Source organism: Fringilla coelebs (assembly GCF_963513975.1).
Source record: "Fringilla coelebs genome assembly, chromosome: 1".
Classification (NCBI taxonomy): Eukaryota; Metazoa; Chordata; class Aves; order Passeriformes; family Fringillidae; genus Fringilla; species Fringilla coelebs.
The window spans coordinates 128288023-128314119 of record NC_140028.1 but is presented as its reverse complement, the minus strand read 5'-3'; the positions used below and the strand labels follow the sequence as shown (position 1 = coordinate 128314119).

At 40.5% G+C, this 26097-nt stretch overlaps 1 protein-coding gene across 1 annotated transcript in view; it reads right to left on the bottom strand.

Annotated features, from left to right (window-relative positions):
- SLC25A13 (solute carrier family 25 member 13) overlaps positions 1 to 24827 on the bottom strand; it is a 98608-nt gene extending 73781 nt beyond the window's left edge. Inside the window, exons 1-2 of the mRNA XM_084215693.1 lie at positions 24796 to 24827; positions 1251 to 1304 (exon numbers count right to left, since the gene is read on the bottom strand). Coding sequence (XP_084071819.1) covers positions 1251 to 1304; positions 24796 to 24807 — 66 coding nt within the window. The 5' untranslated portion in view covers positions 24808 to 24827. The remainder of the gene's footprint in view (positions 1 to 1250; positions 1305 to 24795) is intronic.
- Between the last annotated feature and the right edge of the window lie 1270 nt (positions 24828 to 26097).

The following is a 26097-nucleotide window of genomic DNA, read 5'->3' as shown; positions in this document are numbered from 1 at the left end:
TCTACTCTTTTTTTTTTCTACCAGAATACCAAACTTGCCCAGATAGTGGACTAATGAGTCTTAGGAAGGCTAGACATAGTTATTTAAATTTAGGAAATGGGTCAAACAAAGCCAGTTTCACAAAATCACTGAATAGTTTGGGTTGGAAAAGACTTTAAAGATCATCTAGCTCCAGCCTTCCTGCCACAGACACAGACACGTCCCATTAGACCAGGTTCCTAAAAGCCACCTCCAATCTGGCCTTGAACACTTCCAGGGATGGGGCATTCACAACTTCTCTGGGCAAGCTATTTCTGGGGATTTACCAACCTCACAGTAAGAGTTTCTTCCTTACTTCCTTAACCTAAACCTACTCTCTTTCAGTTTTAAGTCATTCCCCCTTGTCCTATCACTACATGTTCTTGTAAAATGTCCCTATACTTGTGAAATGTCCCTCTCCAGATTATTTGTAGGCTCCCTTGAGATACTGAAAGGTTGCAGCAAAATCTCCCTGGAGCCATCTCTTCTCCAGGCTGAACGATCTCAATTCTCAGTCTGTCTGCATAGCAAAGGTGCTCCAGCCCTCTGATCATCTTTGTGACCCTCCTCTGGACTAGCTCCAACAGGTTCACATCCTTCTTATCTTGAGAATCCCAGAGCTGGATGCAGCACTGCAGATGGGGCTTCACAAGAACAGAGCAGGGCTGGAGAATCATCTCCCTGTCTTCAGCAAAACACTAAAGCACATTTCTCTCAAGTTTACAAGCAAGTACGTGAGTCTTTACTTGCATGCTTTCCACAGCAGGCCAACAAAGAAGCAATTTCAGTTAAATAAATATGGCCAGCACTTCACATGGTGAACTTCCCAACAGTTCTACAAATGACAGAAGCAGAGATAACCCTAAGGAAGAAAGGATGGCAAGGATGGAAGAAGAAAGTTTACCAAATCATTTAACAGTAAGGTATCTACATGAACATTTTACCACATGTAAGAACAATAGTGAAACTCCTACCACATTCTCTGAACAATGTGGGTTTTTTCAAAGATAGCAATACTTCTTCTGAGTCAATACAATAATCACTCAGGAATATATCTGACTTCTTGGTGAGCATTGTTCAATTCTGATAATGGTATTTAAGTCTAACATGGTAATAATACGGTGAATGATTAATGGTTGGAAAAAAACTATCAAGAGTTGTATGCTGAAATAATGGAGCAAAAGATATGAAAAATTTAAGCAGAGAGAGTAAAATATTTACTTTACACATACCTTCAAAAATATTGCTTTCAACTCAGCTGGATCAGCTCTTTTGGTTAGAGCCACCTACAAGTAAATACAATTATATTAATATTAATATGCATAGCTTACACAGAAGGTGTCAAAGTGTCATTTAACAACAAGAACACAAACAACAGAATGAGTGATGAAAATAAATGTTCACCTTGGATAAATTAGGCACAGCTTTAGTTGGCCACGCTCATTTTATCCATTTCACACTTACATAAGTTTATTCAATATTTTTGTTCTGCTTTCGTTATGCAACCCTGCAAGTCTTAAACAAGCACACATTAACAAGTCATAAAGACATTCAAGAATCACATCTCTATAGCATACCTCTCTGCTGGGATTCAGCATTATACTATCTTTACCACAGATTTTTACACCTCCAGCGCCTTTCACCTAAAGATTTCAGAGTACCATACACATTCCATAAGTGATAAATGGCAAGAATGAAATACTCAGACTCACAAACTTGTTCAAGAAAGCAGCTCCATAAAAACTGAATTTCAATGTAACTATTTGGTTTATCACACCATTATAAGCTTACAGTGTATATCTTTTTAATGAGATTAATTCAGAAAGCAGTATTTAGAGTATCTAGATTTTTCTGCAGATCAAATTAGCAACTTCAAACTAAAATCTGAGTTATATTTACCACCACAAGCCCAAATTAGATTTTTTTTCAAAACACTGAATCAAAAAAATAGTCAACCCATTGTGGAGAAAGTCCATCAGTATTATCCTGGTTGATATACCATACAATCCTTTTGCTGCTTTTGGCAGTAAGTGGATGTGTCCCCTCAGTCTGTGCTACTATAGTTTCCCTTTCCTTCTTCAAGATAACTTGATAAAATCTTGCTTGCTAACATAGTAACCCTCATCTGATAAGCCAATTCAGAACATCCATCTATTCCAAATTAAAAAAACAAATACTCTGCAAGCAAACATGGATTTTCAAAAAAATTATAATGGGGAACAAACAGCCAAAGGACAAGACACACAATCTTACCCTCACTTAAGAATTAAACATCAGAATTATTATCAGTAAAACACTACTTTACTTTCCTAACTCTTCATAGCAATGCTAGACTGTAAAGGCAAATGCAAATCCAAGTGCATTTCTGGAAGCATACTGACCTATTGCAGAAAATAGAAGGAGTCTGTGTAAGTCTGTACAACGGCATTATATCCTCACACATACACTTAATGACGAATCTTGAGTAAGTTTGTCCTCACCCTAGATGGTTCATTTAAAAACTAAAAAATACAACAAAAAACCCCACAAAAACATGCAAAACCCCCCCAAAAAACCAAACCAAAACCCAGAGTATTTTAAGAAAAGTGGATGATTACGGTTTCTTATAAAATTCTATAAGTTTTTTAAAAGGGAAAAACCACACCTATGCTCAACTGACAAAGCCCACAGCTGGAGTCCCAATCCTGTGTCTACATAGAAATCTGTGTGAAAGCATTGCAAAAAATCAAAGTGTAATTGTGAAGCTAAGAATATAAAAATATGTGTTTTCGAAAATGCAAGCTGTCCTAAATATAATCACTGTGAGCAGAGATTTAATTTAACCCATTTGTAAAAATCTGATAGTCTAGAGCAGTTGGGAACTCTCTAGTGGAAAGAAAAAAAAAAAGCAGTATTTCTATGCTGCTTCAATCCAGAACCTTGCTACTGTACAAGCAAAGGAAAGACACTTCAAACACCTTTAGGCAGTAAATATAAATCAGTATCATATTTTATCTGTCTTAAAGTTCAAATTTTATACTGTCAGAGAAAGCTAAGCCTAAAGAAACCAAGGGAGGAAAAAAAGGAAAAGATACATGAACTTACACTATTTTCCTTTAATTTCACTGATATTAACAACTCTGAGAAATTTGGGAGATGTGCTCACAGGCCAGCTACCCTTTTTCAGCCCCCTTTTGATTACAGGGGAATTTGAGTGGTGTTTTTTACTGTCAGTACTGAAAGATAGGTTAAAGTTGGTTAGGTCAATGAATGCACAGAAGAACTGCAGACTAGCAGCCCAAGCAGTGGCTGCATAGCACAGCTTTTCTCCATTTCCCACAGTCTACTTCCTCATTTTTCCATTCCCCAGCAAACAGGAGAGGAAAGGCATGGCTAACACCGTGTTATTTGGTGCATCCATGTCACATCTACCAATGTGCTTTCTGAAAGGTGTATCTGATCCCAGTTGAAGAAAAGAGCCTCTATTACACTACATGAGAACTTCAGGAAGACTGATGCTAATGCAGCCATACCAGTGGCTAAGAGAAGCATTTAATTCAGATTTTCATCCATACCCAGCTAGAGGCAAGGCTGAAGCTGCTCACACAGCCACAAAAACTGATCCTGATGACAGGTGTTACTAGAAGATTCCCACTCTAGAAAAGGTCAAAATATTACTTTCCATACCATTCTGTAAACTGTTATGCCAACAGTTGGAAGGCTAAGTAACCTGATGCCAACAAGACTGCAAGCTGACAGGCAGCATGCTTGATGAAAAGTGACCCACAGACGAAAGCTGCTTCTCCATCAGTCAGCTCAGGTGATATTTACTGACTCTCACATAACTGGGTTCGGGGGATGTGTTTTGTTACTGGAAAGACTTCTCCATTTTACTTCCATCTTTTCTCCATAAAGATAAAATCAGACGTGCTGGCAGGCCTAACACCTCTCTAGTGGCATGAGAAGGCATTTGATAAAGGATACCTGAGTGAAATAATGTTGCTACTGCTCTTTACAAAGAAATACTATGTAACATATACACTTAAAACAGCAACTTCTATTAAGTAAGGTTCAGTGAAGAACGTCCTCTAACAAACATTTGTTATTAAAAAACCCAGGAGACAACAGAGTACATCAACTGAAGTGCAGGACTATAATCAAGTTAAAACACTCTACAGGGAAGATTGGGATAATGTATAGAAAATACCAGCAGGGATTTTTATTCCTAAGGCAGACACCTGAGAGTCTTTAGCAACATACTGCGTGTACGTGTGTGTTACAATATATATGACGAATGAAACAGAATAGGCAATATAAGAACTGAACTTAAAAATGCTGAGTCCCTCCCGTTAGCAATAACACTCAACAAAGGGCGCACAGAGAAAGGGAAAGCTCTGTGAGGGACAGTAACACAGATTGATTTGGGTGCTGGAGCTCATCATATCTTTAGACTCCCTTGCACCCTGACCATAATTTCAGCCCATTTTCTCCAGCAGACCTCTTTTCTCCTTATTGACTTATGTTCAATTTACAGAGACATGCATTTTCAGTCTCACTTCCATACTCAAAATTAAATGCAAAGTCTTTCCATAAAAATATAACTGTACAACACAAGAAAACAGAATCCACTGAGAGTCAAACATTATATTACATTTCCAACCAATTCTATTAATATATTTGTCATACACAAGGTAGAAGAAACAGGATGTGAAAGATTGCATGGTATCAAAAGACACAAAAAGACTAATAGCATCATGCGCTCCATCCAGTAAAGAACAACAACATGGGTGGGCAAGAAAGAAAAAGGGCAGTTGGAAAGTCATAATTAATGTCAATATAACATTAACCTAATGGCAAAAATACAGTATCTGATCTTCTCACCTTCAAAGATCATTTTGGTAGCTACAGTCTGAATAGAGTAGAAAGGTGATAATGATCCAGGAATACTTAGGAATTCCTCCAATATTCCAGAAAGTTTATTGCAACAACAGCAGGCCTAACCCAAGATAAAGAGATAATGTTCTTTCTTTCTTTTGGTTTAGTCTGAATACAACTCAGATGTGAAGGAAAAACAGAGGTAAGGCTGCCCCCCCCCACACCTCAGTATCTTTAAAACCTCCTGACACGGAGCAGGTAAGAGGCTGGACAGCTGTCCTTCTCCAAGCAGAGAGGCAGAGCTGTAGCAGAGCTGACAGCGGTGAGCTCAGTCTGCTCAGCTCTAGAGAACACCATCTCCAGACACATACAGAGAAAAGATGTTTGATGAAAGGCTCAACAAGTGATCACATGCTCTTGTAACTTGTGTTGAAATTAGGATTATTTTTCAGAAGTTCATCCATTCTTAAACACAACTAAAGAATGCAATGTATTTCATACCACTACAAGACCTCAAATTAAAATTGAAACCTTATGTCTTGTAGGGGTATTCTTTTATTTCATCACAAGTTATTGAGCCCACCTGTAAGGCTCAAACACATGTGGCCCAGTTTATGTAAGAGGTCAGATTAGATCATTGTAATGTTTCCTTCTGGCTAAAAGTATACATATACACTTCAAATGTGCAACTCCAAAGGAGATCAAACTGGGGTTTGACCTTACATTCTTCTTTAAATGAGTGACTGGAATATCAGAAACCAGTTAAAGCACAGTTACTGGCCAAGTCTGAATTCAGACCAGAAACCCATTATTACTGTTTAAGTATCATGCTAAGACAATACTCCAGTTTTTATTTTAATACAACTAACCTGTTCATGTAGATGAGAATCATCTTTCTTCCCTACTTAGACTAATACTACCATAAACATATATAATCATTCTTCTGACCTAGCAACTCTCCTTGGTCACTTACTGTCATCACACCCATATCCTAAGTCACAAGTGTTCTGCATCAGCATCTGTGCTGGGCACTGTCTCTTGTTTCAGCTGCCTCAATAAGCGTTTTCTGTTAGTCCAACATGCATATTGTCACCTCAGCAAAAGAACTGCCATACCTTCTACAGTAAAAGAACTTGACTGTGATCTGCAGCGGTAAGTGAACTATGCAGAACTTGACATTGCAAGGAAGATTTCAAGCAAGAGGTGCACCAGCTCACCAAGCAGAGAATCAGACAACTGCAAGGAGAGCTGCACTGAATGCAGATCAAAAACCTTCTCAACAGACCTCCTTAAGAGTAAACCAAGTATTTCTCCTAGGAAAATACAGTTCAGATAGCATTTGGCATATCTGCCTAAAGGCTTAGGCTAAGAAGAACTGCAAGAGAAGTTGACAACTACCAAGCAGGTAGGTACTGATCAATCATGATCAGTCTGAGCACAATCAGCCTTGAGACCTTTCTTTTCTAAAAACAGTTCTGATCCTCACAGGCAAATATTTCAACTACACTTTGCAAAAGTCTAACCCTACACTAAGCATTCCCTTGTCTAGTAACACCTAGAAGCTAAGATAAATGAATGCTATTAACAACAATCAACAATCTTCTGTAGGATCTTTTCATATCCTACAGACTGGTTGAGCATGAAGAGATGCAGAATAAGCACTATTGAAACTAGACATTTGTGTTGAGTCTACCCCACACACTGGTGAAGCAAAACAAATTTGTTAGCTAACAAAAACAGCATAGCAAGTGAAACTATTCACATCCATCTTCACTTCATCATAATTATAAATCTCTGGGCAATTCCCAGTCTTCTGCACCATGGGAGGTGGAAGCTTCACTTCCCCCAAGTGCATCAAAGCTAAAAAACCTACCCTATTGTGGAATTACCTTCTAGCTTTGATCCTACTTTCAAAGTCCCAGAGCAAATGCAGATGGCTTGTTCATAAGATGGTTCTCACACAAGGAGACTCCCAATGAACCATAGTAATTTTGCACACAAACTCATAAGGGACCAACACACAGCTACCAATTATATACTCACAAGAATAACCTTGCCCAGTTTGTCCAATACTTCCAAGTAGGTACAGAAACCAAGGTGGGAGTAGTACATATTTTAAGAAAAACTGCTACAAGAATTTCTAAGATTAGCTATTCAATGCTATGTAAAAATACCTTTTGAGTGTGTACTTCTAGAATTTTTGTACTTAAAGACCTGGAAAACAGAAGGACAGTAAAACTACCCCAACACAAAGGTTAAAATAGCTAGGCATTGCCATTGGTTTGTGAAATCATTTAAGTAAAGGAAAAAGCACCATACTGTGGCCAATACAAACCACTCCAAACTTTAAGCACTTATCAGAAAATAGAGTTAGGAACAAACTGGACTATTTGTAGTCAGCCTCCAGACTAGGACAAGAATACAACAGCTATCATTCCTGCAACAAAAATTGATGCACTACACCACAGTAAGAAACTGAATCTGAAAACCTAAACTTTGTTAAAAACAGAAACTTTTTTCACTTTTCATGCTACTATCAGAAAAAGCCCAATTCTCCAATCACTCTATCTATCCATCATAAAGTGCTACCATACTGTGACTGTAACTTCTCCCTTAAAGTAATATTCCCTATTGTCTCATAGCTCTTCTGCAACACATTTTTACTCAGGACAGTGATTTAAAGATACACAAGTGAGCCACATTGTGTTGGCCATTATGCAACGTTAACATGTTCCTGTGTATCTCAGCAAACCAGAGCTCACCACTCACTTGAAGAATGTAATAATTCTACATAAGATATATTAGGAGTCCTTCAATAAAAAAGTTTATTTTCAAAGGAGCTGCTGAGAATGTTCAAGTGATATTATTTATCCAGTCATGGGTATATTTCAAAAATAACCACTCCTGCTCATCATAGATAGATGAGATTATAGATGTTAATGTGTTTACTTCCTTACACCTTTCAGAAATATTCATATATAAGAATTATGAACCTGATAAAACATATTTGGTGGCTATCTCAGTCCAGATTAGACTTTCCCTTTTGATTCTCCCAGGGCATGCTTTGTTACAACAAAAAACTAATGTACAACCAGTGCATTGACCATAAGCTCAAGACATCAACTGCCTCATGCTCATCTTTCAATAGCAGCCATCCCAGTTCCAGAAATTTGTCTTCTAGAGGCTTACATCTAGCAGAAAAACATTCATCTCACCCAAAGAAGCAAAGGATAGGCAAATTCTCCAGTGTAACAACTGCAAGATTGAAAGCAGTTTCTGAAGAAAGCAGATAGTGATGATACTGAATGACACTGTTATCATTCAAAAATTGTAAGAGAGAACTGGCAGACTGTTAGGGCAGCATGAATCTTACCTGGCATTCAATGTTATTAACATAAAATATGTATTTTACCCAGGATGAAGCAATGGGTAGGTGACAAGACAAAAGGCCATTTAACACCATGGTTCTCAGGAGGTGGCACCTTCCGGAAGCGTCATCCCACAGCTGTGCAGGGCAACAGTGAGCTCAGAGAGATCCATCTCTGAATGCAACATACAAGTTTCTAACAAGCCTCTCCAAGGTACCCACACTCATGGTGCTCAAGGTTCCCAGCAGTTCACAGCTTAATGGAGACAATCACTTCTGGTTTCACCTAGCTTCAAGCTTCAGACCCCAACCACCACCCAAACATTCACTTTGCCCTGCCATAGCACAAAGCAACTACAACAGCCTAAAGAGGTTCTTCCACCAAGAAAAGTCACAATCCAAAGATTCAAAACAATGGTATGATGCTGCACTCCCAGGGAACTTCTTCAGAGACCTCAATTGCACCTGACATGATACAGTACACACAGAGACCTAAAAAGAGGCATCCCATGCTTTATCTGACACCTCCATGAAGTAAAGAACCAACAATGGCAAGGACAACCTGAACAATGTTAAAAAAGGTTTCTGCATCATTTTCTCTCCCAGATGTCAACACAAGGTCCCAGTGAGTGAGCAAGATTGTTTGCAGCAACAAACAAAAACCTGCTGCCTTCTGAAGAAAGCAGACCTGGAGCAGTGCCATAGAAGGGTATCATAACCAGAATGACCTGCTCTTAAATGACTACTAATTACAATAATAATAATAATAATAATAATAATAATAATAATAATAATAATAATAATAATACAAAAATTTGTATAATTTAGTTACGTGCAATCAGTCTCCATAAACTTGTGGAAAGTTTATAGGCAGCATCTTAAGTTGTTGCTAGAGTAATCTGTAATTTGTAACCCCATGCTTGTGAATGAGCAGGTAAAGAAATGTGCTGGAGGAAAGTTCCTGTATATTACATATCTTGACCAATAATTGCACAACAGGAATTATGTAGGAATAACTGACAGGTAAATGTGTTTTGTTTCAGTGTTGTGTTTTCTTCTTTGAAGACAGAAGTTCACTTTTCAAGATCCTGTTTATAATCAATTCCATCTATTCAGCTCTATTCAAAATGCTACAGCTCAGCAGCTCAGAGACCTGGGAAGGGTGTGGGAGTGGACATGAATCCTTATGGATGTATGGATCCAATATACAACCTTAAAAAGAACAAATGACACCTGCAAAAGAGAAACAACATCACACACATCAAATAAAGTTATTAAAAGGCTATAAATGGTGAGACTCAAAGAAAAGCTAAAGTCCTGTGGTCAGGAACCCTTCTCCATAGCTAACAAAAATAACAGGAGCATTCCAGAACATACTTGGTCAAAAGGTAACACTTTCCTACTTGAAACACAAAAGTATGCTATTTATTTTTCTTTTTTATATCCCTACAGCACTCAACACAGTGGCATACTGGTCATAGGAAGCATGGCTACGATCTGTGAAAGCTGAGCTACAGTAACTATCCACCTTTCCCACATAAACATGTTAATAAGCCTCTTTCACATCAACAATGTATCTCTCTCCCTTAAAGATTTTTACCTGTCATCTCAAAATACATATGCCAAAATATGTGTTCACAAACATACTCTCTTTTGCCTGTAAACAAGGGTATCACTGTTTGTTCAACTAGCACCATATGGGTTTTCATTTAAACTTATTACATAATCTCCCTGAAGACAGGGAGTACAAAGTAAAGGCAGTTTAACATTTTATTTCACAATTCTTACCTTCAATATTAACAACAAACAACTGCTTGATGTTTAAATATTAGCAGATTACACAGCTGCCCCAGGACACTCTGGTTGTGCGACCTTCGTTCTTGCTAAATATCTGAACCAAAAAGTGAAGCTATCAAAGGGGGTACTTGGAAATAATTTACAGTTTCCTGCAGGAATATAAATAAACCACTGAAGACCTATATTTTTTATGCAATGCTGCCACTGTAATCCTGCAAACCTCCTTAAGAAACTGTGGAAACATTTTCAGCATTTTAATTACAAACTATTCTGATTTTAGCTTGAATGATTTTGGCTTCTCATCTGTGAATCTATTTTATCATAGATATTTGCATAAAGCAATAACTGTTTCATTAAAACATTAAATTTACTTCTGCTGCATTGCTCTCTGTTTTTGTGGGATCACTTGGTTGCAGTGGAAATGATGATGAGGATGTCAAACTGAACATTTTGATTGAAAGATGGGAATTTGAAGATAAAATCCTTAAAATCACTTTCAGGAAAGCATTTCTAGCAGAGGGGTAAACAATATAGAACCACTTTTTCCCAAGAAATGGACTTCCATTTGCTTTGAGGGCATTGCAGTCAAACTAAACTCTAAAAACACCAGATTAAGAAACACAGAGCAGTTTTAAGACACTAGAGAAGACCTGGCACTTTTCTTTTAATGCCTCAGTAACCAGGAGCTCTTCCATTTCATTCCTTGGACATTTGGGTTAATGCCAGCACCCTGACATCACCAAATGAATTCAGAACACCATGTCTGCCATTCCACAGTATCCTACTTTTTAGCCCAAACTGTCAAAACTATAGGAGAATTCCAAAAAACCTCTTTCTGACCAGTTGATCCAGCACTTTGCAAAACAAAAAATTAATGCTTTACCTCAAAAACAAAAACAAAAACAACAAAAAAACCAAACCAAACCAAAACAAACAAACAAAAAAAAACCCACCAAAAAAAAAACCCACGCTGGATGATCAGTTAGTGATTACACCTCACAGCTTTCACAACCCACACTATCCCAGAAAATCAGCAGTGAACAGAAAAGCCAGGATATCTCACACTAGTTTTCATTATATACACCTTTGTTTGATCAAATTATGGGTCATCCACAACACAAAGCCTCAGCTTTTCGAAGCTACAAAAGACTTGTAGGCACAAATTCTGTGTAAAACTTCCTAAAAACACTGGAGGAAAACAAGTGTATTTGGCAGTCTTTCTGTGCATATTTTGCTAAGATATTTCCATCATTTTCAAGAGTTCAGTGCTCTCTTTACTTCCTTCTCTCGCCACACATGCACAGAAAAAGGGGAAAAAGCTGATTTATTATCAGCTTGTCAAAGGCATTCAGAATAAGGAACTATTAAGTGCTATTTCAACTATACAGGATTTCAATGCTCGCACACTTGAGAATTAAGTATTCTGGTCTGGGCTATTCTCATACCTGAGATACTGAATCTATAGGTTACATGTAATGGAAAACCAAAAGCAAATTGCAAAGTTTTGCAGTCATTAAGAGTTTTACACCACTGTTTTCTTTATGGAGACAAAAGAGGCTCAAAACTCCTGTAGTATAATCTTCACAGTGCAGAAAAGACTGAACCTGCTGCTTTACACCAGTTAGTCTTGACAGAAAAAATTCAGACCAAGTTACTGATCTAGGTCTGTAAAAGCAGTTGTACAAAGTTTGTTGTTGCCATGTTTTTCTTCCTTCTGAACAGCATCAACATGGGACTAATTCATGATCTTTAGAAAGTAGTTTCCAGTTAGACTGACACACAATGGCAAGCAGTCTTAGACAGGTGAAGTGACAGGAAGGAGGAAGGCTGACTTGATGTCAGTGACAAAAACTATTTTAATGGAAATGTGAAATTATTCAAAAATTTCTTCTCCCAAACACGTGAAGATTTCTCTAGTCAGATTCAGACTGCACAATGGGCTGAGAGAAGGAATCAAGCAGACGCAGTATTTTTACATACCGTGTTTTTCTAATGGCTTTTCATACTCAGTGCCTCACTTAAAGGTTTCTTCTGTCAAAGATCTGTTAAATCAGCGATGTTTCATCAAATAGTAGTTGTCAAACATGATAAAGAACTACAATAATAAAATACGTGACCAAGAGGTTTTAGCAGCCCAGGATTCAGGGAAGACTGGAAATAGGTTGTATTTCCAAGGCAGAGAAAAATGACAACAGTAATGAAGTCTGCTGTTTGTATTCAGTAGTACTAACTTGCAGACCTCTACTATCCTAAATTAAGACCAACACATCAGGTCATGCAATGGACAGATAAGACAGGAAAGTCACATAACAAAGGACAGATGGTAACGCATGACTGCTATTGCAGGACATATCTTTCAATTAAGTCTTAAGTAAGGAGACTCCTGCCTTGTGACTGATACGAGGCAACATCTCAGTCTCTCTCCCACACTAAGAGCCCACACCAGACCCCAGACTTGCCTAAGCAGATGCAGAGGGCACCTGATGTAAAAGAACTGCAAAAAAAAGAAAAACAAACAAAGCCACACCATAAACACACTAACTACTAAGAGGCATTAGACAGGAGGTCTTATTTCCCAGTATTGGAAACCACATGTCTACACACTTGAACACAGACCTTCAAACCAGAGTTGCATGTACAGACATAGAATCTTTGTGTCATGATCCTGCTGACGGCCTTTCATGTTTTGGAGATGTTACCTGCATTTTGATTAACACCCATCAACCTTTGATGGAAGATGTAGTCAGATGCCGCTCAAGCTACTCCAACATTGAATAATTTGCTCTAATTTATTTCTTTAAAACTACTCTAATTTACTGCTCTACTTTGATGAAGTGGGCACTTTTGATAACTTCCCAGAATTATATATCCATTGGCTGAAGCAAAGACACAAAATACCTCAAAATGATGATTCTGCTGGCTGAGAGAGTTCAGGGAAGTTGGGATGAGAAACAGCAACTAAAATATAAGGACAACTAGAATTTCTTCCTCCTACTAGCTGGCATTTGGTTTAGGATCATCCTTGTGAAAGCCTCCTCCCCTTGCATTTTTAAGTAGTGGGCAAACATCATCAGGAAAGAAAAATGTGTGCCCTTTCATATTCTGAAATCTACAGGCATTTTTCCCTGTACACAATGTCAGAATGAAAAACAAAGCACAGTGAGCGCTAGTTAATTTTTTCTCTTCATCTCCTTGCAAAGCCAGCTCTAAAAAAAGACTCCAACCTGCCACAGAACCTTCTTTGAACCTTCTATTTCCCATTAAGTTTAAACTTATCTTCTCAGATAGAAATGCAGCTTGGCTCCAGGAAAGAACATTTTTAAATCCTGGGTGAATAAAGATCAGGTAGTATTCACCTACAGAAACCGAAAAATGTGAAAAGGTAGATACAAAACAGTGCATGGAGTTGGAAAAATCTCTGGTCAATGGCATTTTACATAACAATTTGAATTCCAGTAAATCAAATTTCAATTACAAAGGAAGTGCCAACAAGATCACTGTCACAAACAGAGAAATAATAAGCTCTATTGGGGAAACAACAAGTGAAATTCAACTATATCAGATCTCTATTCTCATCCTTTTCTTAAAGTTTTCAGTAGAAGAAATCTGTTCAATTATAGAGGAAATACTCAGACTTTGATTCCCCACACTTCCTTCCCTGTGCAGTTCCACAACTGCTCAGGAATGATATATTTTAGATTTGCTCAACAGCTGTTTAGCTCAACAGCCATGGTTTTGATACTTCAGAATACTAATTACACAAAAACATCTGAATCACAGAATATGCTGAGTTGGAAGGGACCCACAAGGATGATCGAGTCCAATCCCTGTCCCTGCACAGGACCATCTCCAAGGTGACTGGACAATTCCCTCCTCACCATGAGCCTGAGGGCATTGTCCCAACACTTCTTGAACTCTGCCAGGCCTGGTGCAGTGAGCACTTCCCTGGGGAGCCTGTTCCAGTGCCCAACCACTCTCTGGGTGAAGAACCTTCTCCTAATATTCAACCTAAACCTCCCCTGACACAACTTCAGGTTCTTCCCTTGGGTTCTGTCACTGGTCACCAGAGTAAAGGGATCAGCGTCTGCCCCTCCTCTTCCCCTCATAAGGAAGTTCTGGACTGTGATGAGGTCTCCCCTCAGTCTCCTCTTCTGTAGGAGGAGGGAAAACAAACTCTGCTTCTATGTATTTGTAAGGCTGGCTAATAACTATCGTCATCTAGCTACACAACATCTTCTGTATTCTAGCTTTGAAATTAACTTTACTCTTTCAATCCTTCAATTATCCTAATCATCAAGGCCATAACAATCATAGTTGTAAAGAACACATAAAACACATGTATTACTCTTCTGGTAGGTCCCAATAATTGCAAAAATAACCTTTAAAAGCCCTGAAATGTTTAAACTGATGGAATTTTTTTTAAAAAACTAGACATTAAGAGTTACAGTGTACATTATCTTCACATGGGATTGATTCGCAGTGGGACCTGAAGACTGGAAAATAATTTAGAGACTGCACCCTTTAAGTGTAATGCTAATACCCTTCAAGTAAAATTATTCTTTGATATTTCTGTTTTGAAAAGAAGACACAATCAAGTTCCAGCTATATTATTTGTGGCTAATCTCAATATAATCTAACAACAGTTCTATAGATAACTACAGCTCTAGGACTATTATTGCCAGCTCACCAAAACTTGGACCTTAGCAGGTGAATTTAATTCTGTATTCTGGCAGCTTCTATCAGATAATATATGTTGGTCAAAAAGCATTTAATGAGCTTTAAAATGCTGTTTCTAAAGGATTCTTCTTCAAATTACAACATAACATTAACTATTTGCCTCCCTGATCAGTCTGTTTTGCTGCCAGACAATCCTGCCCTAGATACCCAAAAGAGGTGCTGGAGTACATTCATTATTAGCTTTCTGCAAAGCACTGCACTCGACAAAAAGGAGGTCTTACAGGTCAGAATAAATATTTGACTGTGTTTCTCTCCACAATAGATCAAATTTAATTAACCAGTGGTATGCGATAAGATGTGATGCTAACATCCTTTTCCATCATTTGCAACTAGTGTTCATCAAAGAGAACTAGTAATAATGCAAACAGCACTAACAGGGCTGGGAAGGGTTCACCTGTCTTAAGGACAGTTTGTGGAGCAAGAATTAACAGTCTCAAGAGAGGTTACCAGTTCTATTCATTGCAATCACAGTCACCTAAAACATTAACAGTATGAATGCCAAAAATGTGAAAAGAGTACAGAGATGTGCAGGGTAAAGAAAATCTGTCACTTAAGAATGGAAACACTACAACAATCACTGGTTGTGGTAGTACTAGTTATTACAATAAACTTAGATTGCCTAAGTTTTCCAAATAGGATATCTGGGTTAAAAAAAAAAACAAAACCAAATCAAATTAAAACAAACAAAAAACATAACAGCAAAAAAACCAACACAAATGCAAATCCCAGAAAAGGTCTCAGGTGTCTGTTCTCAGACTACCCTGCCTCCAGCTCTTGTCCAGACCCTTTGAGATCAGGTCTTCTACCGAAGGGATAAACTAATATTATTGATGCAAACATGGACTCACTGGTAGGGAGCAGTACCAAGGGCATGTGGAGGTCATAAGTCATAAAGGCAACAGCAACCTAAACCACAAATGCATAAACCTCTCTGTAGGTTTGTTTTTCATTTTGACTTTTATACATTTTAATATGGATAATTCATAAAATGACAGAGTGCTTAACAATTCACATTTGTATCAATCATTCAAAAGCTACCAATCAAAGGAAAATAAAACACGGATTATCACACAGCTCTCAAAGTTCCTTCATCTTCAGCATCCGTCATCAAAGTCGTCCTCCTTTAATTTTCTAAATTTCTGGAGAGCTAGGATTTAATTTCTCAGTTAGAATTTCACCAGCTGCCTGACTCCTACAGACTAAGGCTGCAGTCATCTTCTGTGTTGAGCTAAGGCTGATTGGCACTGTTAGAAAAGCATGTAGGGACCAGCTAGGCCCATCAAGGCAAAACCAAACAAACTTGCCTAAAGCAAGTGGCAGTTACTCCTTCTACAGCATAGTCAGGTCACTTTTGACTACATAAATAAGCCAATCAGAGACATATCTTAAAAAAAAAAAAAAAAAAAGGCAACACAATAGTAGAAACCATTTGCAAGGGAAGTCTGACTTTTAACTTCTTCTTACTAAAAAAACTCCTTTTAAAAACATTCCTATCAGTCCAGGTATTAGGCTATACAGAGAAAACTGGACAAAATACTTTAAAAGAGTATAAATATTTAAAAGAAAAATCATGACAAAGCTTTCTTGGTGTTTCAGTTCCATTTTTTACTTTCCTTCTTTCAGTTTAAATTTTTGCCTACTGGCATGCAAATAACTTGTGGGTAATTAGTTGACCAATTAGTTCTATGACAATCTCACAATTTTGCCTAAGCAATATTACAGTTACATCCTCATGGCTACATTCTTGCACCGCACCTCCTACCTTCAGGGAAAAATCCCTACAACCTCTATGGCTATCCATGGCTGACAACAGGCAAACCACTAACCAAATGTAAAAAACCCTCTTACTTCTTTGCAGTGGAAAATGTGAAAGTATCTATAAATGTTCAGCAGTAAATATTCCTATAGCAGTCACACTAAACAACCCTTTGCAGGTTTCCAGCTTAAGGTATTTCTATGCTCAGTGCCATCCACGTAACTCTTCAAACTGCTTTGCTGTGAACTGTACTAGGGAACTGATCTGATCTGATGCAAACAAAACCAATTCATATACACTAAAAACAGGGGAAAAAAAGTGTCCCTTTTTTCCCAGTCAGTTATCCGCTCTAATTCACCCCTGCACCATTTTACCACCCTAGGAATGCCATTGAATCGTTATTTAGTGAAATCACAACTTCACAGCTACTGCCAGCTTTTAAAAACTGCAGTGACCTGGCAGTTCAGGAAACAACCAGGTACCTCTCCACACCAACCCAACCAAGAGAAGCAAGTTCAGCCCTGGCATCAGAGCAGAGAACAATCAGCCCAGCACCAGGAAGGCAATGAACTAGTCCTAGAGACCTGGTCTAGCCTAGCCTTGGCTTTCAAAGAAGAACCCATAAGATCCTAAAGATATGGAGTAGTGATGATACTAAGATTTTAGAAGTATTTTTAAAAGGTCTGGCTGTGTGGGCACAAGTCTGCCCATCTCAGAGCACTCTGTACAAATAAAACTGTGTTTGTGTATTTGCAAACTCCACTTTGCTCAGCCTCTGAGGGTCTGATCCATTAGCACGCTCCACTCCCTCTAGTCACAGCATGATGCAAAAACCATTCCATTTGTACAAGCAGAAAGTCGCATGCAATTTAAGGCTTTAGGATTCCAGAAGTTTCCCCAAGGTGCACATCCAGACCTGCTGCAGCCCTGATTTGAGCAGGTAGAGACATTTCAGACCAGGCGCCCAGCAACCACACATGCAGCACGTCTAATGCACGCTGGCAGCGAGCACCGGGCAGCAGCCCTCCCGGAGGCATCCTGCATGCAAAATGCATCAACACTGCTGGCAACAAAGAATCCAAATCTCCCCTCTCTCAGCAGGGTGGCATAATGGCTAGAAACAGAATCAGGTTCTGCCCCACACCTCTTGCCCTTGTGTTACATTATAACAACACAGCGAAAAGGCCCTGCCTGAAACGGAGGCGTAAACCTTGCTCTCTAAAGATCCTCCAGGGACTTTCCTCTCCTTCATCCCTATTCTTTCATATCCCACTGGCTGCCTTAGATGCTCCCTAATGAGCACACTTGACTGTTTTGGCACCGTTTCCTGACCGCTCTGGTAGGTTTCTTAATTCCAAAGTCAAGTGGGTAAAAAAGTTAGGCATGGAGATGTCAGTCTAAAGAACAGCCAAAAAAATCATCTTTTTCTAAATTGGTTTTCACATGGCCAGTGTAAGGCAGATCTCCAAGGAGGCTCGAAGAGTGACCATATCGGTCAGCACAAAAACACTTCTGGCAGGCTGCCTAGGCATGCAAGACATCATAAATATATAAATCCAGCAGCTGATGTTTAGGGATCTCACATGTATCCAACAAGAGGAATGTGATTAGTCCTGCGACAAGCTGTATTTCTTCTGTTTCTTCTCTAAATGCACATAGTTTGGTGTACATGCAGTCACTTTGCCACTGTCTCTCTCAAATGTTTATTTTTTCTCTCTTCAGAGGAAAAGAAAAATGCCAACAACCCATTCCTTGTGAGCAATTTCATCCTTTAACACACTGGATTTTGTTCAGGTCAAGTAACATTTTTGGTAAAGAATATAATTGCAATTGCCTGTTTCTAAGATCTTGTAAATAGCATGACATTATTTTAAAAACTGCATTTACAGTGTTCCTTTAAGTGTTTTAACACAGCTTCAGCTGAAATTGCTTTATTCCAAAGCAATTGAATATAGAGTATTTTTATAAGGACCTCTTTGTCTCTCTGCAAATGACTGAGATACAGATACTTTCCAGAAAGAGAATGCATCAGAAAACATGCAACCTTACATTTTACTAGCCATAGCTATCTAGCACCATAAAACATCAGTTCCTGAAGATTATGTTGTAGCTAAAGCAAAACAGCATGATTAGCAGAGTAAAGTAATGCCTAGAGGCCTTACACAAGTTTAGGTTTGGCACCATACGAACACACAGGCTCTATTCAGTATGGTAAAGCCATTCTACAGCCAAAGCAGAGGCAATTCCATAGATCAAAAGCAAAAATTAAGCTAAAATTCAGCAGCACATTCATTCCATCTTCCAGGAAATACAATATCACATACCTCCTTGTCATACTCCTTGGACAACATAGACAAATAAAATAGATATTGGCCTAAACAAGCTGGTCAGAAGACACATTGTTATCATTCAGGGCTGTAAGCTTGTCTACATTACAGCTCCAGTGCCTCTAACATGTGGTTTGAGGCACACTTCGAAGAGCTCCTCTAACCTCCTGCGACACAAAGCTGCATAGAAAGAGCAGATTATTTCCCAGTGTGATAAAATCCAGATAACTTTAAATACTCTTCAGCAGGCATCACAAAAGACAAGGTATACACATAACTGCTGGATCCAGTAGCCCTCTCCTAGGCTATACATGAAGCAAAGTCACCCTGCAATTCCTCTTACAGGGATACCATAATAGAAAGGAGAAAGTTCCAAAAACTTGCCAAAACCACTGGCAGTTGCAACATGTTATGCCATCAGTACCTAACACATTGAAGATGTAAAACAACCTCTTCCACCACCTCCTCTTGCCCCCACCTTGCTCTGACAAGGAAAGGTGGGGTCAGAGAGGAAACAGGAATACAAAGACAGGTAAACTCAATTGAGACAAAAACCCCACTGTAATAAAGTTTCTTTTCAGGGTAACTCAGGATCCACTGCAGCAGAGAGCTGTATGGAATTTTTCCACAGCAGAATTGCTCCATGAATGTCTTTCCTGGGATTATTCTTGCCAGTGGGCCCTGTTGCCTGCTGTGAATCTTGTGAGACTGGGATTCAATCAGGTCTCCTGAAGGTACACATCGTAAACAAAGATCTATGCAATAAAAGAAACCAGATGAAACCAAACACATAAACTGTGACAGGCAGGACAGTGGAGTAAATGACTTGGTTTCTCCTCTGTTTCAGCTGCAGTCATCAGTCATGCTACTTTGTACTTAGAAAAGGTCTGAAGTTATCAGCACTCATACAAATTCAATGTCCCTCTATCAAGCAAATTCTGGTCTCTTAAGAAAGCAAGATGCAGTAATAAGTCATAAGCAGCATAAATACATGGGTTTTTTCTGAGGGGAAAGTGGAAAGAAGAGTCTTATGATGCATATAATAATTTACATATTTCTGCACAGATCAAAAATATAACTATGCATGAGCAAGCACTGCTGGACCTGTACAGACTAGTAACAGGATTTTCCATGTGGATATTGCACAGTGCTATCAAATCCAAAAAATTACCACGGTGTCATTAAGTGCCATAACACTATTAAATCTATAGTAACTAAACTCAGTGGTGCTTCAGGGAAACAGATTGCTCTCTCCTTACTCACCAACCACTTTTCTCTCCACAACTGATCTCACTGAGTGGCTGGAGCCTGTCCACAATGGACTCCACTCCTTTCATGGACACAGGAGCCCATCGTGATGCCAGAATCCCTCACCTCTTCTTTTCTGAGGGCCCAACAAATCCATGTCCAATGCAATGCAATTCTCCTCTTCCATTTTGCTGGAGGAAGGGAAGAATGGCACGATTGAGGGCAAGAAGAGCGAATTTAATCTGTTCCCAGGCACACTGCATGCTACTGCTAGCACAGGAAAACGGGCACAGAAGGAGGAGCTGAACAAAGAGGCAAAATGGAGCCGTATGATGCACAAAAGGACACACTGGGTGTGCATGGCAGCAAAATAATCAAAGTGGCATGGCTGTGTCAGCATCTAATAGTTTTGGCGTTGTTTTCAATCGTGTTTATTTAGAACTGCACTGCCATTGTGCCTGCATTTCAGTCGCTGCTTACCCAAACCTCACTAATTCACATCATCCAGGGCAGGCACTGGATCGCTTCTGCACACAAAAAGGTTTGTAGAGGCAGGGCCAGAGGTATCAATCCCTCTCAGAACTCCAGTTAATACAGCTGAGGTGATGCATCTTGCAGGACTGGGATGTTCAGTGTGAGATGTCTGACTGTAGTAACACCAAGACATACAAGGAGCTTGTGCCTGGGGACTAACTATTTTTGGCGTGACAAGGTTTAGGATTTTAAAGGTAGATGTGGCTGTAACCAGAAACAACATTTAACTCCACTGATACAGCTTCCATAACAAACAGTTCCAGAAAAACACAAGAGAAAAGAGAATTACAAAAAAAAGTTAAATACATGAAAATTGCATAACCAATTTTCTTTACCTTGCATTAGAACTATCCCAAATATTGTCACATAAGTCAGCAACAAATCTCTTTTTGTTACATTATTGATGTGGTTCTGACAGTCTTAGAAAGATTTATACATGCACTTAAAATTAAGCATGCAAGCAAGTCCCATCGGGTACTGATGTAAGGTTCATGCCTTCACTTGAACAGTCATTTTACAGCTAGCTTTTTTAGCATGCTCACTTTGTTCATAAGACAATAATTTTAAAGTAACTTATATATTCTGAGTAGTACAGGCGACCAGTACGTGCCCAATGGATAAAGTGCACACACGACACACAAAAAACAATTACATTAGAAACAGAGATATTCCACAGTATTTTAAAATCAACTTCTGTACCATTATTACGCGGTTCATACAATTACAAAAGTTTATTCACATGCTAACCACAGCAGAGATAAAGTTTAATGGTCTTCACGTGCTTCCATGCTAAGCCACTGTTTTTACAGTTTACTAGGCTTTGATTTATCTATCAAAATTATTTGAGTTTGGAATTTTCACTAATGCAATTTTTAACTGTTTTGAATGTAGCTTAGTGGTTATGAAATATAAAGATTAAAAATATTATATATACTAGCTCCCATTATAAATATCAATTTCTGACCTTAAGTTGAACAGACAAGGTAGCATAGTAGCAAAGGCAAAATCAACTACAGAAAGAAGTCTCATTGAGACATACCTTAGGATCTCCCACTGAAAATATGTTTATATTTTACCAAGCAGTAGAACTTTAAAGACAGCAAGTCACACTTTGCACATGCATGAGACAACAGCTATGCCCAGAACTTGTAGCAGAATAGGGATCAAGGGTAACTGACATTCACTCAACACAAACATTTAATTTTGCTGTAAAATACACACCAGGTGAACAGCAAGGGGCATTAGCTAGACTATGTAAATTCTCTTTAGAACTATCTGGCTAAAGGGCAGAAAAACAACATTGTGATTGCATCGTTAAACACTCAAAATGAAGAAATAAGCAGGACACACTACGCAAAGCATTAGTGCTTTGTACCTGCACTACCATAAAGATGTTCCACATCGCCTCTTTTTTTGCACACTGCAGAAAAAGAAGCCAGTACCTAGGATGGTAATTTAATTACCAATGGGGTAAAAATCTGCTAGAAAATCTCACCTCTGGTTTTTACTGGAAATTTGTGTGAATATAATTTATAGCAGAGTTTTCCCAAAACAGTTTCAGAAAATGTTTTCAAAGTTTAAGAAAAGACAATTATGTGTAATGTACATTGTTTAAGTTGGAAATGTACATTGTGTAAGTTGGAAACATTGAGCTATATACAGTGAAAGAAATTAAACTGGGCTGTAGTGCCCATTTCTTGATACCTGAGTGCTTAACTATGCAGCCTTAACAGTATCCCATTTGGGTTTTCCTTTTGAGAGACTGAATTCCTAGAGTTTGCTTAATATGTCAACATTTGAAATCTTGCAAGCAAAGACCAATTACATTCAATCCCAAAGACTCATATGCCTAAAAGGGTATAATTAAAAAATTAAAGGAAGCGGTCATGCAGGATACTGGCAAGGAAAAAGTACTAAAGAAATTTTAGAAAAAGCATTTAACTCACCAGTCCATTGTTTGGCTGAGGTGAAAAAGGCAAACATTACTGAGATGCATCAGTGAGGAAGTTAGAACACAAATCAAGGCGCGTGCCTGCAAGCACATGTGAATAACTTCAGGCCCAGAAGCTCTTTCCGTGGTGAAGTTATTCACATGTGTGCTTGCAGAACCTAAACTCAGATGTTACCCTCAAAGTACAAAATGTTACATTTTGCTACTAACCTCAATATAAATAGAAATTTACCTGCATTTAACTGTTTCAGCTGAAGAAGACAAAACCCCCTTGAAGTCCCACAAGGTAATGTAATTAATCCATTCTAGCTGCTCACAGTTCTAGTTTGTTTGTTTTTAACATTAGTCTCTCAGAATGTGTTTAGGCTTACAAACCAGAAGCCTTCCTTGGAAGCTATGTGAAGACTGTACACCCTGGGGTACAAAGAGCTGTATCTCTGCCTTGCAATATACCAAGAATGCTTATGACATGACAATTAAGCCATTATTCTTTTTATTGGGTATCTCTCTGACAAGCCTGATGTAATCTGACATATACAATATTCAATTAAGTGCCTCTTAAAGTGCTGAGTCTTTCCAACATATGCTTGTGTAGATTTTAGGGATCTGAACTGTGCAATAAATCTAGCTTAAGGAAAAAGGACACCATGCAAATGTGTAGCATGGAGCACACACGTCTACCTGATTAGACAAACACTAACTACACATAAAGTATTTTTAAGTGTATGTGACTAGCAGAGGTTAAAATGGATTGTAGATTATAAACCACTGCTTGGAAGAGAAAATAAGTAAAAGGTTCAAAAAGCCAGAAAATAGAAGACTTTTAAGTCTTTAAACACCAATAGTTTGGTAAGATGCAACCGACGTGTGTATGGACCAGTGGGGAATCAAAAAATTTTAAAAAGGCTAGATAGGTCACCTAAGATTCACAAAGTCAGTACAAGATTTGGGGATGACTGCTTTACATCCACCAGCAGTGAGGAATCAAATATTGCTCAATCCACTAAAAGAGCATGCAGTTCAGATAACCTACGTTCTTACTGAGAAAGGTGCTGACCAAAGCAGCTCTAACATATCCTAGCTAAAGTAAAGGAGCACTCAACTCTGGCCACACTGAGCCATGCTTTGAGTTGTTTGGGGAAGATTTGTTTCCTGATTTTTCCTCAATGTAAGTTTCATCACTGACTTCAATGAAAGGACATGGAGCACTTTCTTTTTGAAGTGTCAGTATTCAAATATGAAACCTAATGAAATTAGCAAGTTTTGAAACACCAACACTATATCCAATTTTTTCTCCCTTTAGCCTTGATCCAACTAATGGCTATTTTTTTTTTTTCTGGGATAGGAGTATATTACTAGGTGATTAAATAACGTATTTCAATTTATTTATCCTTCTGATCAGCAAAAAAGCCTAAATAGCAGGTATCCACCTGACAGGCCAGCACTGAGAAGTAAAAATCGTTGGAAATGATACCCAGATGTGAAAACAGAAGGTAAAAAAAGGTACATGGAGAAAATGGGAGAAAAAGCAGAAAGGAACAATCACGGTAAGGCCTGCAAGCAGGGCAGGGCCAACATCTGTGCCCACTGCGGGACCTGCCTGCCGCCGTCCCGAGAACCCGCTGCATCCTCCCGTCCGCATGTACGGCACGTGTGTACGTGTATCTGTCTGTATCTGTACACTGTGTAACGAGGCGCTCGGCGGGGCTCTCACTGAGGCACTGCCGGGCCCAACTGCGCTTGGCGGAGCCGCGGCCGGGCCAGGGCACGGGTGCCCGGCGGGGCAGTGGGGGGCTTCGCCGGGGAGAGCGACGCCGGCGCCGACACCGGCACCGATACCGGCGCCGACACCGGCACCGGTACCGACACCGGCGCCGACACCGGCACCGACACCGGCCGCGGGAGGCGCCGTGCAGTGTCATGCACGCCGATGATGCATTGCAAGGGGAGCTCGGGCCCGCTGCTCCCGGCGCGGGCAGCTGCGGATGCTCGCCGCGCTGGCACACTGCCCCACCGGCCGGGGGCCGCCCGCTGCCCGCTCCCCGCTCCCCGGGGCCGACTGCGAGCGGCCGCCGAGCCGCGAGGAGGAAGAGGAGGAGGCGCCACCTCGGGTTTCGTCAAGGACAGGCCCGAGGTCAAGCCCGGCAAGCGCCCCGCCGCGGCCCCTTCCCCGCCGCCCGCCCGCCCGCCGGCGGCGGTGCCTTACCTTGGCAGCCATGCTGTGCCCGGCGCGGCCACCCCTTCCCGTCCCTTCCCTTCCTCCGCTCCCCTCCCTTCCGACCGCGGCACGCAGCTTCCCCGCCTGCGCACCAGCCCGCCAGCGCCGGCCGTCACCGCTCGCTCGCACAGGCAGGGATGGGGCGCCGCCCCCGCCCGGCCCCGCCGCGGCCCCGTGATCGCCCGGCACGGTCCGGACCGGCCCTGCGGGCTCCGCGCTGGGCGCCGGGCGAGGCGGCGGGGGACGCGGCCTCGGGCGCCGGCGGAACGCCGGCGTTGCGGGGCGAGCGCAGCCTCATCCCTGTGAAGGGCCCGGTCGCCCTCCTGGTTGCTCCACGGATACGGCTGGAGGCCCAGCGGGGGCACGGGTACTCCGAGCTCTTGGGGGCCCTGCAGCCTCTCCGCCCGCTGGAGACGGTGACCGTGTCACCAGCTGGTCACTCGCTCTGCTGACCCCGGGGAATGCCCCCGGCGCGTTCGGAGGACACCGGGGCGAGCAGCGGAAGGATGCCACCACCTTCACAGCAAACCCTACTGTCCTGCCCAGCGCTGTTTTCTTCCCCTCAAGACAAGCTGCTGTCCGAGGGATGTTTCATCCAGTTGCAGCATCCCCAGCCGTCATTTTGGGATGTCCCAAGAACGAGCTGTTCCTTCAAACCAAATTTTGTCAATGCTGTGCATGTTTCTAAGTCAGCATGAAGGTGACACACCAGCAGCCCCGCCGCAGTCCGGGGCTGTTCCCAAGACGAGCACAAGTGTGGCACGCTGAGCCTCCCGGGCGGCTCGCACACAGCCCAGCACAGCCTGCCCGGGCATGTTCGGCAGCGCACCACTGGGGATGCGGGCCTGTGCCTGCCCCCGGGGCAAGCGTCTGGCTCGTCCGGGGCTTCTGGGGGGATTTTAGGATAGACTGGGATTGGCAGTGGAGGCAGGGAGCTTGCCACGTGCATGTAACTAAAAGGTTGCTTACAAGAACAGCTCCGGGGCAAGTTTTCAAGTTAATAACGATGTATCAAGTTAGTCATAGCTTTGAGGTAGATATTTCAGCACTTTCCCTTAAACTGAGTTATGTAAAGATGCTAAAAAGACAAAGGATCTCGGAGACAACTACTGCATTATAAACCAAAAACAATTAACTCTTTGATTGCTATTAGTTGTCCTAGAGAGAGATAGCAGAGGAATTATAAGGATTCCTAAATGCATATTCACCTTAGACAAGGTGAAGGTGATTTCTCTTCATCTTAGAGAAATTGTAAGGATTCATAAACATATCTGTACTTGCCCACTATAA